Source organism: Chlorocebus sabaeus, chromosome 22, assembly GCF_047675955.1.
Source record: "Chlorocebus sabaeus isolate Y175 chromosome 22, mChlSab1.0.hap1, whole genome shotgun sequence".
Lineage (NCBI taxonomy): Eukaryota > Metazoa > Chordata > Mammalia > Primates > Cercopithecidae > Chlorocebus > Chlorocebus sabaeus.
In genome coordinates, this window is record NC_132925.1 from 54,161,537 (window position 1) to 54,177,958 (window position 16,422).

At 50.0% G+C, this 16,422-nt stretch overlaps 1 protein-coding gene across 13 annotated transcripts in view; it reads left to right on the plus strand.

The window, feature by feature from the left end:
- The window catches only part of ATP2B2 (ATPase plasma membrane Ca2+ transporting 2), a 381,947-nt gene that overhangs the window by 337,844 nt on the left and 27,681 nt on the right, over positions 1-16,422 (plus strand). For all 13 annotated transcript variants that reach the window (XR_012090577.1, XR_012090579.1, XR_012090580.1 and 10 more), the window contains 2 exons: positions 8,153-8,394; positions 9,349-9,583. Coding sequence is in view for 8 of the 13 variants with exons in the window: in XM_073009848.1 (XP_072865949.1) it covers positions 8,153-8,394; positions 9,349-9,583 (477 nt within the window). In the remaining 5 variants the exon portion in view is untranslated. The remainder of the gene's footprint in view (positions 1-8,152; positions 8,395-9,348; positions 9,584-16,422) is intronic.

The window sequence follows — 16,422 nt, forward strand, 5'->3', positions numbered from 1 at the left end:
GACTACAGGCATGCGCCACCACGCCCGGCTAATTTTTTTGGTTTTTTTTAGTAGAAACGGGGTTTCACCATGTTAGCCAGGATGGTCTTGAGCTCCTGACCTCGTGATCCGCCCGCCTCGGCCTCCCAAAGTGCTGGGATCACAGGCTTGAGCCACCGCACCCAGCCTCCATTCTTATTTCTAATCATCAGGAACTAAACTTGCCCTCGGAGGGAAGCTGCGTGAATCATCTTTTAGTCAGAAATTGCTTCCCTGCCTCAGAAACCCTAGCACACCCTCAGATTCCCTTTGTGGTCTCCGGTGCTTTGTACGTCAAGACTTCCACTAGCAGCTCTAGCCACCCTGCAGCTCCTCCAAGCCACAGCTGAGCTTTCAGATGGAAATAGCTCTTTCCTCCGACTCTGGAGGCACCGCGCTTCCTTGGGAAAACATTCCCGTGTTCTGTCCATGTCTATTCCGTGTACTGAAACCACCCGAGCGGACTTAAATTTTCTACTTCACTAGACCTCTTTTAGAAGAGATTGACACTACAGTTGACATTTGAACTGTTAAACTGATGGGCACTTGTGGAGCTGAACTGTTGGAAGTTTATGGCATATTTCTGAAACATAAGCTATTGAGAGAGAAACAAATCTCCCTGGAGCCCCTGAAGTGGTTCTGAAGGAAGGCTTCCCCCTGCTGGATGGTTTTCCTGAGTAGATAAGCCAAGCTTCGCCTGGTGAAGCCCCAGGTCCCCAGGACACCCCATTCTACACAGAGGTAGCCACAAGGCCAATAACCCCAGAAGGGAGGAGGATTGTCTGTGTTGTATTTCCCATAAATCTTAAAACCTAGGAGATAGTAGGGAGGGCCGAGGAGAAAGGGGAAGAGGGGAAGCAGAGACAGCCCTTGAATTCAGATCTCCTGGGACCAAACTCAGGGCTCAATCTAATATTCCAGAGAGCCCCAAAGTCCCCCTGAGCCAGGCCACGCCCCGAGACTGGGCTCTGGCCAAGCCAATAGGGTCAGAAGGTGTGGAAGATGCTGGAAGGGACTTAGCAGGGCACTGAGGTGGGGAGATGGGCCATGGGGTATACGGAACAGCAGGGACCTAGGTGTTGAATTCAACAAGGGTTTTGCTTTTGGTGGTTTTTGTGAACACCGTCTCTGGAAGAAGAGTTTAAAGGAAATCACTTCAGATGGGGAATTCCAGTTTTTAACAGAGCTGTTAGTCCCTTCACCCTGATACGCACACAGTGACACATACACACACACCACACACACCACACATACACCACCCATCATGCACATACAGCACACAACACACACCACTCACCACACACACCACACAAACACACAACACACATACACCACCTACCACACACACAGAACACACATAACTCACACATCACAACACACACAAACACACAACACACATATACCACCTGCCACACAATACAACACACACACCACACACACACACCACCTACCACACATATACAAGACACACCATGTACACAAAACACACACCACTCATCATACACACCACACATAGAACACACACACAACACTCACCACACATTTAACACATACAGCACACCACACGCATATACCACCTACCATGCACATACAACATACACCACACACCCCACTCACTACACACACCACATACACCACACATATAACACAACACACACAACACTCACCACACACACCACACATCACACACACCACACATACAACACACACAGCACACATACACCACTCATGAAACACATCACTCATCACACACACAACACACATACACCACCTACCATGCACATAACAACACACACTACATACACAAAATACATACACCCCTCATCACACACAACACACATATACCACATTACCATACACAAAAACCACACACGACACACCACACACAACATACACACACCACTCACCACACACAGTACACATCACACACACATCACACATACCACTCACCACACATACAACATGCAGACCACACATACCCATGCACATACAACACACACCACACACCACTCATCACACACAAACACACAACACTCACCACATGCATACAACATACACCATACACACCACTCATCACACACACTACACAACACATATACACCACATATCACACACATCAAACACACAACATGCGTACACCACCTACTATGCACATACAACACACACACATACACCACCTACTATGCACATACAACACACACACAGCAGCACATATAACACACACTATGCACAGTACATACCATACACATACAGTGCACAACATACATGCCACACACACAACACACACCATGCGCCACACACACAGATCAAACACATCGTATACACACACACACCACACACATACAAGTACACTACACACACACACACACACACACACACACACACACTGCACTGATGAGCTGGGGAAGGCTCCTGGGAGTCTACTCTCCTAGAGTGCAGCGCCTCTGCATTCCAGGGGGCTTCTGTAGTCCCAGACACCCGCACCCACCCCCGCCTCTGGGGAAGACCCCAGGGCTCACTGGCCTTGCGCAGCCACCTCACTCTCCTCAAAAGCCAGGCCTTTAGAGGATGATTCTGGGAACCAAGTTCTGCCAAAATTTCGTGCCACCTGGCATCCTGTTGGCAGCACCCCACACACAAACACAAAATTATTAATTGATTCACTGGACAAATGTTCACTGGCAGCCCATGGCACTGGTGGGGCGGAGATGTGGGCACAAATGAGGCAAACTGCCCTGCCCTGGTGACTCTGAGCCAGTGGTCTCTGCTAGGGAGAGAGGCAGGCTTCTGGGAGAGGTGCTCTGTGAGCTCAGGGCCCAGGCCCCCTGCTTCGGCTCCTAGCCAACTAGACCCTTCCTTGCCGTGCAGCCTCAACTCTCCTGGCCTCAGTTGTGCATGACTGTAAAATGGGAGGAAGAACAGCCCCTGCCCCGTAGGCAGCTGTGAGCCTATGATTAGGTGATGCATGTGAGGAGCTCAGTAGAGTGGTGAGTGCGGAGCAGGCATTTGGGGAAACGGGTATGGCTGCAGCTGTTGAGGTCGGGCCTCCAGGCATCGGGGAGACATCATTGCTGATGCCTGTCCTTAAAGGATGCTGGCTAGGTCACCAGAGACAGCCAATTAGCATAAAGTTGTTTTCTAGTGGCCTCTTAGAAAAACTATCACATTGCAGTTATTGCAGTTTACCATGCTATGGAGTTCATTTAGGAGCTTTTTTTATTATTATTATTTTTATTTTTCGAGATGGAGTCCTGCTCTGACGCCCAGGCTGGAGTACAGTGGCACAATTTCGGCTCACTGCAACCTCCGCCTCCCAGGTGTGTGTGATTCTCCTCCCTCAGCTTCTCGAGTACCTGGGATTACAGGTGCCTGCCACCACTCCTGGCTAATTTTTGTATTTTTAGTAGAGATGGGGTTTTGACATGTTGGCCAGACTGGTCTCAAATTCCCAACCTCACGTGATCTGCCTGCCTCAGCTTCCCAAAGTGCTGGGATTACAGGTGTGAGCCACCACACCCGGCCTGTTTGGGAGCCTTTTAAGCTCTTTTTTTATTTTAAAAATGTGCGTAGGCCGGGCGCGGTGGCTTACGCCTGTATTCCCAGTACTTTGGGAGGCCGAGACGGGTGGATCACGAGGTCAGGAGATCGAGACCATCCTGGCTAACACGGTGAAACCCCGTCTCTACTACAAATACAAAAAAAAAATAGCCAGGCGTAGTGGCGGGCGCCTGTAGTCCCAGCTACACGGGAGGCTGAGACAGGAGAATGGCGTGAACCCAGGGGACGGAGCTTGCAGTGAGCGGAGATTGCGCCTAGGCGACAGAGCAAGGCTCCGTAAAAAAAAAAAAAAAAAATTTACGTAAAATATATATACCATAAAATTTACAAACTTGGCCATTTTTAAGTGTATAGCAGTATTAAGTACATTCGCATTGTTGTACAGCTCATCTCCAGAACTCTTTTCAGGTTGCAAAACTAAAACTCTGTACCCATTAAATGGTAACTTTCCATTCTCCTCTCCTCCCACATCTGGCACCCACCATTCTACTTTCTGTCTATAAATCTGACTGCTCCAGTAGCTCATATAAGTCGAGTCATACAGTTTTTGTCCCTTTGTGACTGGTTTATTTCACTTAGCATAATGTCCTCAAGATTGCTTCATGTGGTAGTAGCATGTATCAGAATTTCCTTCCTTTTTAAGGTTGAATAATAGTCCATTGTATGGATAAATCACATTTTGTTTATCCATTCATCTGTTGATGGACAGGTTGGTTGTGTCCAACTCTTAGACTTTATGATTAATGCTGCTTTGAACATGAGTATACAAATATTTCTTTGAGTACCTGTTTAAAATTATTTGGGGCATATTCTCCAGAATCAGACTTTCTGGATCATATAGTAATTTCACGTTTAATTTTCTGAGGAACTACCATACTGTTTTCAATAGTGGCTGTACCATTTTAGATTCCCACCAGTAGTGTACAAGGATTCCTGTTTCTCCACATCCTCACCAATATTATTTTTTGTTTGTTTCTTTTTTTTAATTGTAGCCATCCTAATGGGTGATACATGCTATGGTTTTTCTGAATCCCATTTTTGCAAATGTTATCCATAACTTGCAGCTCTTCAAGTCATCATTCATTGATCTTAGCTCCATTCACTTCCCAGCATCCCAAAACAAGAGCATGAAATGTCCTCTCAAAGATATGACCATGGCTGCACTATGACCATGGCTGCACCCAGCATTCCCCAAGGGCCCAATACCGTGCAGAGAAATGTACTGGACTAAGCTGGAACTGGAATCAGGGGTTTTGGAGCAGCCTCAGGCCTTACCCTCTGCAGGTCCCTGACGAGGAGCAAGTCCCTTTTCTCCCCAGAGCCTGTTCTCTGTCCCTCAAAACAGGAACAATACCAGTGCCTTAACTCCCTTACAGAGTTGGAGCCCTGGAGATAAAAGGGCTCATGGAAATTCTGCAGCAGGAGCAAAACTTTTGGGTTTGTCCGGATCTTAAAAAGCCACAGAAGAAGAGGGGAGGGTCCCTGATCCTTAGTAATGCATGTAGGCGATTTCAGAGCTCAAGTTCATGGAAATAAATTGAGTTACAGAGGAGGCAGCTCTGCCATTTGCAACCATGGATTGTCTGAAATCCTTTTAGAGGAAAATTAAAATATTTCACAGAGGGTAATAAAATGCTGGGTGTTTTGCAGGCATGACTGCTCGGCTCTCTTGGGCAAATAAGTAATTAGGCATTTTTATTTAAGTCCTCTGTGTCGTCATTTTCTTTCATTAGTAGAGGGAGAAAAAATTGTTATGGAAAATACATAAAACTCTGGAAATCAACAGAAAGTTAATTATAAAATTGCAAATATATATATATGTGTGTGTGTGTGTGTGTGTGTGTGAGAGAGAGAGAGAGAGAGAGATAGCACACAATAACAGCATACTGCAGAGAGAGGGAAGATCTTAGAACTTATTTTCCGAAACTTCAGACATGGGAAGTTGTGTCAAATATTCCTCTGCTTCTTAGTAAAACCTATCAAAGAGACTGGGGGTGGGGCATTTTCCAAGGCACAGGATGCCTCAGGTCAGTCTGGCCATGGGAGCCGGGAAGGTGCTCTGAGCCTTGCTCCCTATCTACCGCTGCCGTACCATCCACTGAGGGATCTGCAGTTCTTCCTCACTCTACCCTCCCTCACCACATCCACTTTAAGGAGAGGGTTGATATTTCTCTGAGCTAGAAAGCATGTGCTCCAGCCTCTCCATCTTACAGATGGGGAAACTGAGGACCTCGTTTAGGTTCAAAGGCTCTTTTTTATTTCCTATGCATCCCCAGGTCTCAGGACCACTGCATGTCGATGCCTGTATTCCCCCCATGTGAATCGGGTCTGCTCTTTGGGCCCGAGACCTAGCTGCAGAAGAGGGGAGAATAGCCCAGGGATATGTCCAGTTGCTGACAGAAGGTCCGCCCTGTCTCTGCACAGCCAGTCATGCTGACATCTTCCTGAGTCCACCTTCTTCCTATCCGGGCTGCTCTTTTGGGTAATATGAGGGAGACTGAGGACGAGGATGCAGAGGGCTCCTTGTGAGAGGTTCATCTGGTACTTCAGGGGGACACAGGCATGTTCATAGCTATTTCATCTTCAGAATTTCTCTAGGGTCTATCTCTGGTGTCTTTCACCACCCCTGAAGCCACCTCCACCTGAGTCGCCCGTATGAATGCTATTAAGTGGCATGAGTGGGTGTGTGCATTGGGGTCAGGGGGTGCACATGGGAGCCACCTGCAAATCTGCACTTTTGCAGCCTCCTGTGAATCCCACATCAGTGCCCATATGGAGGCATCTCATCCTTACCATTAACCTGTCTTCCCCACCACTCTGGTCTGTATTAAACCATCTAGCAAACAGTTAATAAGCACCTGCTGTGTGATGAGCTTTGCACTGACCCTGAGAACCCAGAGAGAAATAGAATGCATCTTGTTTACACAGGGGAAGAAAGACCCACATGGCAGTTTTCAAAAACAAGGAGATATTTGAGCTGGTCCTTAAAGGACAAGAGGAAGTTTGCCTGGCAGGGGAGGGAGAGGGACCCACCCGGGAGGAGCAGCAGAGGTGAAGGTACAGAGGCATGAAACAGCCTGTGTTCAGGCAGCCGTGCGAGGAAGTGACAGGTGCTGGGGAGATGCAGCTGGTGTTCTGGGAGTCTCCAGGACAGGAGCTAATGGTGTTCACACGGCCCTGAGGCGGGCACAGGGCCAGCATGAAGCAGGTGCCAAAGACTGTGTGTCTAATGTGTGAAGTGGAGAGGGAAGTGAGGGAGGGACTCAAGGAAGGGATAAGTATTTGCAGCGTATTCATATCATGGCATCTATAGAGCAGTTAAAAAGGAACACACTAGAGCCATAAACATGAATGAATCTCAAAAACAGAATATTACAGCCAGGCACAGTTACAGCCAGGTATGGTGGCTTACACCTGTAATCCCAGCACTTTGGGAGGCCGAGGCAGGCGGATTACTTGAGGTCAGGAGTCTCATTAGGTTAAACTGCATGAACTTGCCCATATTTGACCATTTTTGACATTCAAAAATAGCAGTTTCCATTGGTTCAACCTGATTGAAATCACAAGGGACAGTCTGTCCATCCCGTGAAATACCACTTAGCAATCAAAAGGAACAGCTTATCAGCACATGCAGCAGCTTGCCTATATCTCAGGGGAATTCTGCTGAGCAAAGAAGCCAAGCTCCGAAAGTTACAGACTGTATGGTTCCATTTACATAGCAGGCTGGAAATGATGAAAGCATAGAAACGGGAAACAGATTAGTGGTTGCCATGGCCAGGGAGTGGGGGGAGAGAGAGGTGATAGCTTTTAAAAAAAGGGTAGTACAAGGACCCTTATGATGAACTGTCCTGAATCTTGACAGTGGTGATGGCCACATTAACCCACACGTGGTGCCATTGCATAGAAAATGCACATGCACACACACACACAAGCACATGTAAAGCCGGTGAAATCTCAACAAGGTCGGCTTCCATCTCCATCTCAGTTGTGGTACTTGTGTTAATACTACAGTGATAACATTGGGGGAAACTGGATGAAGGGTATATGGCATCTCTCTGTATTGTTTCTTATTGCATGTGAATTACAATTATCTCCGAATTAACAGTTAAATACACACAGGGTAATGATTAATGCCAAATTTAAGACAGAAGTTGTTTCTAGGACACAGAGTGAATTATGCATATGGAAAGAGGTTTGCAGAGGGGAATCAGCTTTGTCTATAATGTTTTACTTCTTAAAAAAGAAAAATCTGAGGAAAGTGTGGCATAATGTTAAGATGCTACAAAGCTGGATGGTAGGCACATAACTTTGTTACATCATTCTCTTTCTCATGTTTGAAATAATTCATAATTTTTTTAAAAGCTGATCTTGCTTCACTCCTTTCACCCGGAGCCAGGACTGGACCTGGGATGCAGAACCCTGAGGGTGCAGGGGATGGGCCAAGGGTTCCCTGAGGGCTCAGCCCCCAGCCCAGAGACCACCTGGTGGCAGTCCCAGAGCCTCAGTGGCAGCCGGGGCAGGGGCTCCCCTGACACAGGCCCCACCAGGTGCCAGCCGCTCCTGCCTCTCTCCGCAGCCCCCAGAGAAGGAGGGCGCCCTGCCTCGGCAGGTGGGCAACAAGACGGAGTGCGGCCTGCTGGGCTTCGTGCTGGACCTGAAGCAGGACTACGAGCCCGTGCGCAGCCAGATGCCAGAGGAGAAGCTGTACAAAGTGTACACCTTCAACTCCGTGCGCAAGTCCATGAGCACTGTCATCAAGCTGCCCGACGAGAGCTTCCGCATGTACAGCAAGGGGGCTTCTGAGATCGTGCTCAAGAAGTAAGCGCTGGGCAGGGCGCCGGGGCTGAGGGCTGTGCCCTGGTGCAGGGAGCTGGGGATGTCAGGGTCATACGGCACTGGCCGCCATCCAGGCCAGGCTCAGCAGCCTGCTGGGCTAGAGTGGCCATCTAGCACCCAGAGCCACAGAGGTCCTGCCCAAGGCCATCCAGGAAGATTCATCTTCACTTTCATGCCCCTTGGCCACTGTGTCTTCCACTATATCCTCTTAAACATTTCTATAGCCAGAGTCCTCCCCCTTCTCCTCCCTAAGCCACTGGTTCATCAGAAAGTTCTACCCGTTATCACACTTAGATCTCTCTTATTTCACTTCCTTTAGCATAGAGCCGGTTGATGGTAGCTATTTTCATTATTAGCCACACTTCTCTGACTCCAGAGGAGTGCTGGAAATAAGCCTGGTGAACTAAGCAAATCCCTTCCCTTCTCTGCCCTCAGTTTCCCCACTTGTACGTTGAGAGGATTGTTCTAGCCCCCAGTGGCTCTCAACCCTGGCTACACATTGGAATCACTCTGAGGAGTATTTAAAAAAAATTCACCCTGGATTCACCCCAAACAAATTGAACTGGAACCTCTGGGGCAAGGCTCACACATGGATATTTATTAAAGGCTCCCCCAGGCAATTCTAATGTGCAGGCAGGGTCAAGAACTACTAGCCTGGGTTTTATGTGCTTTGTAAACCACTTCAGCTGTGGGAGTGTTATTTCAGATGAATCTTGTGAGTATATAATACATCAAAGTGGGGCTCCGCTTGCTGAGTGGCCTGGGCAAAAATTGCAGGAAGGACGCCTGATTTCACCCTGCCTGGGGCATGGACTAGATGGGCACTGGATGACCAGCCACAGCCAGCTGGGCATCACGAGGGTGGGGAGGTGGTCTCTGAGCCGTTCAGAAGGAGCATTCCTTGGGCTCCCCATCTCCCTTCCATCCCCCTCCCAGGTGCTGCAAAATCCTCAATGGGGCGGGAGAGCCCCGTGTCTTCCGGCCCCGCGACCGGGACGAGATGGTAAAGAAGGTGATTGAGCCTATGGCTTGCGATGGGCTCCGCACTATCTGCGTGGCCTACCGCGACTTCCCCAGCAGCCCCGAGCCGGACTGGGACAACGAGAATGACATCCTCAACGAACTCACCTGCATCTGCGTGGTGGGCATCGAGGACCCCGTGCGGCCAGAGGTAGGCCCCAGGGCCAGCAAGCTCAGGGAAAGGGGATGAGGCTGGGAGGCCAGCCACCTGGGTGACCTGAAATAAGTCACTTCACCTCTTTGAGTCTCAGTTTCCACACAATGCCCATGGGGATCTCCTTCCCCTGATCCTTATAAGAGAATCGCCCATGAGAAACAGTGTAGACCACACATGGCATGGGTCAGCCTAGAAGGACACAGAACCCACAGGTTGCCAGCAGGTGTTGCTCTGCCATGGGGGCAGTCCTCGAGCTGTCCACCCAGCCACCATGAGCTCTTCCCTCTGGTCCCCCAAGGGACAAGTGTAGGGGCTGCCCTGCCTTAGAAACCTCTTGCCCTGCAGGAGCCAGGATCTCCTGTAACAAATCCACAAACATGGATTCCAGGGTCCCTACAAAGGACACGCCCAATAGCAAGGGTCATTGCACTCAGGAGAACCTGAAGTGTGGTGTCCCTGTCAGTATTTATAGTTTCTCCCAGTGCAGATGCAGTTTACCAGCCAGTTTACCCTAGCAAGCTGGCCTAGGAACACAGCGGAGAGTCCACCTTCATCAGGTTTCCAGGGGAACAGAGCTAGAACGTTAACTGCAGGTCACATTCTCAAGCAGAAGGGAAGGGGGCTGACAGCGCCCACTTCACAAGGATCGAGGGAGGTGATGCCTATCAGTACACCTAGTGGGGTGCTCAGCATACAGTAGGTCTTCAGTCTCCTTCAGCTGAATCTGCACCTGGAGGGGAAGGCCAAGAACTCAGTGCTAGAGCTGCCAGGGTCAGGGGAAGATGAGATGTGTGTGGTCTGTGAGGCTGCCCAGGCTGAAGAAAGGCTGTGGGGAGCAGAGGAAGCTGTCCTGAATCTCCAAAACGCTGCATGGGCGGGCAGAGTGAGTCAGCTCACACCGCCAGGCCCCAGGGGAGCACCCCGGGCATGAGGCAGGGTGCAGGAGGGGCTTGCTTCCCCATCCTCCCAGGACTCACTCAACTGTTGGGTCCAGACCGGATGCCCTGGCCAGGCCCTGGCCGGGTCGATTGGCCTCTGCTGTAAGATTTGGTGCTGATGCTTTGAGGATCCACGTCCTCCACTCCTTAATGGACCTACCCTGACACTGTTCTTTGGGGGTCTCTGGCCATTCCCTACTCCTCTCTGAGCCTCAGCTTCCCTTTCTTTAAGGTAAAAGGGATAGATAAGATGCCCTCCAAGTTCCTGGCCCTGATGTTATAAGATTCTGCATTCCAAAAAAAATGAAACTAGGAGGTCACAGGCATGGACTTTCACATTTTAGGCAGCAGGGAGAGGGTTCAAAGTGTGAGCTCAGACATCAGACAGATCTGTGATCCTGAGTGCCAGCACAGCTGGCTGTGTGACGTTGAACCAGTTACATAACCTCTCTGAGCCTCATCTGCATACTGAGGATAATAATAGTATCACACACACCCCCTCTGGGATATCATGAAGGCTCAGATCATGTATCTACGAGCAACAGGCAGAGCATCTGGCACAAGATAGGTGGGCTACATGTGTGGGTCCCCTTCCTTCATGCCCTCTCCAGTAGATTTCATTACCCTAGATCCAGGGGACACGTAACAGCCCTGGACACACAGTCTAGCCTACCAAAGGTGTTCAGTGAGTGTTTGTGGAATGAATGAGTTGGGGGTGTCATTGTGGCTTCCTCACTCCTATCAAGATCCTAAAACAGCAAAGACAATTAATGTCCCTGGAGCTTGGCAGTGGAACCCACACGTGCTTTCCTGCAAACCTCTCTCTCCATGGACAGATAGGCCATTTATCAGCCTCCCTGTGGGACACCTCCTCATTACCAGCCACTAATGGGTCCAGGCTTCACTGTGATGTGTTATCTCATTACTAAAAACTCTTCATCCTTGCACAGCACTTGAGGCTGGCCTGCCCACACCCCTGTCCTTCCCAATCCCACAACCTCCCCCTTCCTGGTCACTCCCAGAGTTCCTGGCTCACCACCCTGCCTTGGAAACATCCCTTAGATGAGTGGAAGACACCAGCAGGTCCCAACTGTTATTTGACCATGACGCACAATAAGAAATGTATTTTATGTCATGACTCAGTGAACACACACACTTCACCAAAGCAAGAATTTCACAATATAATGGGATGCACTTAACTATTTTCCGTTCTTCTATTTATTTGTTTCTTTTTTAAAATGTTGGTCACCACCCACTGAGCAAATTTCACGACTCTCACAGGGCATGACTTGAGGTTTGAGTGGCTGATCTAGTCCAAACACCTTCCCCCACAAACCCCAATTTCCAGAAGAAAACACCGAGGCCCAGAGGGGGACAGTGATGTGCCCAAAGTGGCTGAGTGAACCCAGATTAGAACAGGTTTTCTGCCTCCCTGCCTCAGGGTCTTTGCCTGGTTACCACACACACACACACACACACACACACACACACACACACACACACACAAAGAAAGGAAAGGAGAGGAGAGGAGAGAGGAGAGGAGAGGAGAGGAGAGGAGAGGAGAGGAGAGGAGAGGAGGACGTTCTAAGTTAAGAGGATGAGCAGATGAGGACAGGGATGAGAGCTCCCCATGCCCAGGGCCTGAAGGGGCAGAGCTGGGTCCCTGGCATTTTCTGTTGACAGCATGGTCATCCAGAGAAGCTGGCTGCAGGCACAGACTCTGGGAAAGGGGGGCCTGGAGCCAACCCCCAACCCCCAACTTTGCCACTAACAAGCCACTTCCCTCTGTGAGCCTCAGTGTTCTCATCTATGAAATGGGAAGTCAGCCCAGGTGCCCCTTGGGTCCCTCCCAAGCTCTGACGTCCCCAGAGAGAGAAAGAGTTGACCGGAAGACTTACCCTCCCATCTTCCCTCACTTCCTTCAGTCAAGGCATCCACATGGGCCACCCTCCCTCCTGTCGGCTCACCCCTGGGATGTCTGTATAGGAGTCATAAACTGTTTCACAGCGGTAACTTACTCAAGTGACACAGCAGACTCAAGGGACATGGGTTCTAATTCTGCCCCTGCCACTCCCTCACAGATGGCCTCAGTTTCCCCACCTGAAAACTGAGAGAATCAGACTGTCCAACAATCACAGTGAGGGACACAGTAGGGTTACAGGTGACACCACTTGCAAGCATAAAAGCTCAGAGTTGATTCAGCATCTCTGAGTGGGGCGGGATGGATGCAGGGCCCAAGGAGACGGGTGGGTATGGTTTTGTTTATTTGTTTGTTTGTTTGTTTGTTTTTTAGGTAGGTCATTCCTGCCCCTTCTAGCTCCTTGGTTCCCACCTCAGAGGCAACCACTATCCCCAGTTTTTAGGGGTGACCTTCAGGGAACGTGTGTGCCTATGGTGACGGTGTTTTTGTCAAGCTCCCCAGGGCTCTGTCCTCCTGGACTCATCCGTTTATACAGAATTCTTTGTCACCCTCTGTAAATCTCACAGGTGAATGCCCTTCCTGGTGCCTCCAGCCTAGGAGGCTCAGCCAGAGGGAGAACCTCAGCCTGGACCATCTCTAGGGCCCTGCAGACACACTAAGATTCATTTTGCAACTGCAAGAAAACAGTCTCTGCCTCCCTCGGTTTCCCTGGCTGTCAAGGGGTTGAATCTCCACATTGCCTTCCTCTCACGAGAAGACCAAAGGCTAGAACAGATCAAAACACCCTTGCCAAAGCACCCCACTGTCGGCCCATATAGTGGGTACATTTTCCAAGGTTGATTGAAGTCAGTGCCGATAAAGCCATCAGGAGAGCAGTGGTCTGGGATTTGCCGGGTTATCCGGGGGTGTTTGAAGCCCTCGGAGTCACAGACAACGGCTGTCACAGAAACAACAGATGTTTAAAAGCTTTTATTTAATGAAAACAGGAAGCACCCATTTCCTGGCTGCTTTTCCTCAGTGAGAAATATCTAGGATAATTTTAGCGACAGAAGTCATGTTTTCCCAAACTTATTTATTTATTTTTAATTTCACAGTAATTTTACTGATGTGGGAAGCGTATTTCAACTGGATCGATGCCTCTGGGGTTTGAGTCTTAAACATCTCCGGATCCTCAGTATCCAGAGCAGTTAGATACTCCAGAGCTGTTTGTCCAATAAGTGAATGAGTGAGCAACAAAACTGAGTCCTGAGAGCGGCTTAAGAAAACATCCCGTTGGGTTGCAGCAATCAGGAATGGCTTCATGAATAGAGCATTTCACTTATAAGATGGGACAGACTTGACACATAGAGGCTAAGGGAGGGAGGGCATTCCAGGCAGAGGGGAGAGCATGAGCAGGGCAAGAAGGCAGGAAGAGATGCGGAGTGGCTGGGGCCTCGTGAATGCCCTGCTGCATTTATGAGAGAAAAGGGACTTGAAAAAGGTGTGCACGTGCCCATCCTGTGCGTGGGCTGTTTGTGCCCTGTCATAGAGTTCCCCCAGCCTTGCTGAAGGGTAGATACTATTGTACCCATTTTACAGATGAAGAAACCGGGGTTCATGTGAAACCCTAGAGCAAAACCCAGCCCAACCCTTTGGTCCCCAAGCCCTCTCTCCACTGCACAGAGGAAAGTATAGGGTCCGTAAAAATTAGTCTCATTTTTCCCATGAAGCCAGCTTGCTTGGAGAGGCCCAGACAATGGCTGATTTTGGCTCTGGGAGACAGTCTTGAAAGTGAGAGTCTTTCTAAAACGCAGCACTGATCGCCTCATTCCTGGCTCAGAACTTCTCACAGTTCCCAGTGCCTGAAGGAGCATATCCCTGGTCCAGCACCTTCTGCCCCTCTCCAAATTCATGGTCTGCAGTCCCTAACCCACATCTTCTCTCAGCCTCAGCCCCTCCAGATTACCTGCAGCATGGCCCTCAGACCCGTTCATACCTCAGGCCTTCTCTGCCAATGCAGAGTGGACAGTGCTCTGTGGCCAGGACTAATCTCTGTTCATCTGTGTAGCCTCAGCCCTGGCACAATGCCAGGAACCAGAGCCTCAGTTGGCAGCTCAAACATCCCCTCCTCCAGGAAGTCCTCCTTGATTTCTCCTTCCCACCCACTTTCTTCTAAAGCAACAGTGCCCTCTGTGCTCTTTCAGTAGCACATATACTCAGCAGTACAAAACCCCCTTCTGTGTTCCCAGAGCCTTTTGTATAGGCCTGTGCCAAAGACCCTGCCTCCAAATAGAGTACAGGTCTGATGCAAGGTAATGCTCTGCTATCTGAAAAAAGAAAGGTTGTGTAAAAAAATCAGCTAGACTTGTTCCACCGTGGAGCAGTGGGCATTAGAGGGAGGGAGTGCCCTGTCATCAGGGGTGTGCAAGCAGAGGCTGACCAGCCCATCTGTTGAGGACACCTGGGAACAGATCTAGACAATGAGCAAAGGGTCAAAGTCAATGACCCAAAGCCCTTTCCAACTCCAAGACCTCCAGCATCTTTGAAACCAAGAACCTAAATTCCTCCTTTTGGGGGCAGGAGCCAGATGAGGTGTGTGTTCCCAGGAAACAGCAGCTCTTTGCTGTTCTCAGGGGCAGGTGAGAACAGGGGGTCACAGCCCATGTTACAGCCGTCATGAGGCTATTAGTAAGTTATATAAACAGGATCTTTGACATTCCACGTCCCCACTCCCTCCAGCTCTGTAAAAATGAGGTCACGTTTGCTTACGTGATTAGCCGCTGTGGCATGAGGCAGAGGCCTTGCTCACATGGCCCCCAAGCCCCAAGTGGGCACTGGAAGGCTTCTCCCCAGGCCCTGGAAATAAGCCCCAGAGGAGGCTGGTGGTCAGCTGGCCCTGCTCTAACCCTTCAACAACAGGGAGATGACTATCTGTCACCACAGAGCCGGTCTCTGAGACAACTCCAGTAGCTAGAGAGGCCTCCTTACTGGGACCCTGCCCCTCCAGGACATCTGTTCCTCACACCACAAGACAGCCACACTCAGAACTGTGGGTTTCCTCTTGAAGGCGTCAGGGTGGAGCCCCTGAAAGAGGGCAGCCCCACAGGCTGACACTCAGGTAGGTCACTAGTGGCCAGGGTAAAGAAAGAGCGTCCAGGCAGTGCCCTCTGCACAGAGTACACAGGGAGGGTGGTGCCCTCCCCCATGGCCCCTGCCCTCCTGCCCAGAGGCAGGCTGGGCAATGACCCAGCTTGAGACGATAGTGGTGGGGGCTGAAGGAGTGGTGGGTGCTGCGGATGGGGTGGACACAGGCGAGACAGTCAAGGCCGATCCTTGTTCTTACCATTGCTGAGGGCAGAGAGGAGACCAGGGCAGGGGCTATCCCAGTCAGGCTTGGCCCCACCTTCTAACTGTTTGTACTAGTTTTCTAGGGCTGCTGTAACAAAGTCACACAAACTGAGTGGCTCAATAGCAGTTTGTTGTCTCACAGTCCTGGAGGCTGGACGTCTGTTTGAGACCAAAGTGTCAGCAGGGCTGGCTCTTTCCAGTGATGGTAGGGAGGCGCTGTCTCCGCCTCTCTCTCAGCTTCCAGTGGCTTGCTGGCCACCTTTGGCCTCCTTGGAGTGTAGAAGCAGCACCCCGATTTCTGCATGGCATCTCCTTTGCATATCTTTGTGTCCAAATTTCCTCTTTATAAGGATACCATTCCTGTTGGATTAGGACTTACCGTGATGTGCTCATTTTAGCTGGATTTACCGCTATAATGACCCTATCTCTAAGCAAGGTCACATACACAGGTACTGGGGCTTAGGGCTCCAGTCTGTCTTTTAGGGGGAATATGACTCAATCCATAGGTTCTAACTCCCTCAGCGGTGGCTTGGCAGGTGGATGCTGGAGTGCGCTCCTGGTCACTGTGAGGTGTGCAGGGAGGGAACGTCGGACTGAGTCCTTCCAGGCTGGGGATTCTAACAGGCTGTGATCTTTCCAAACAACTG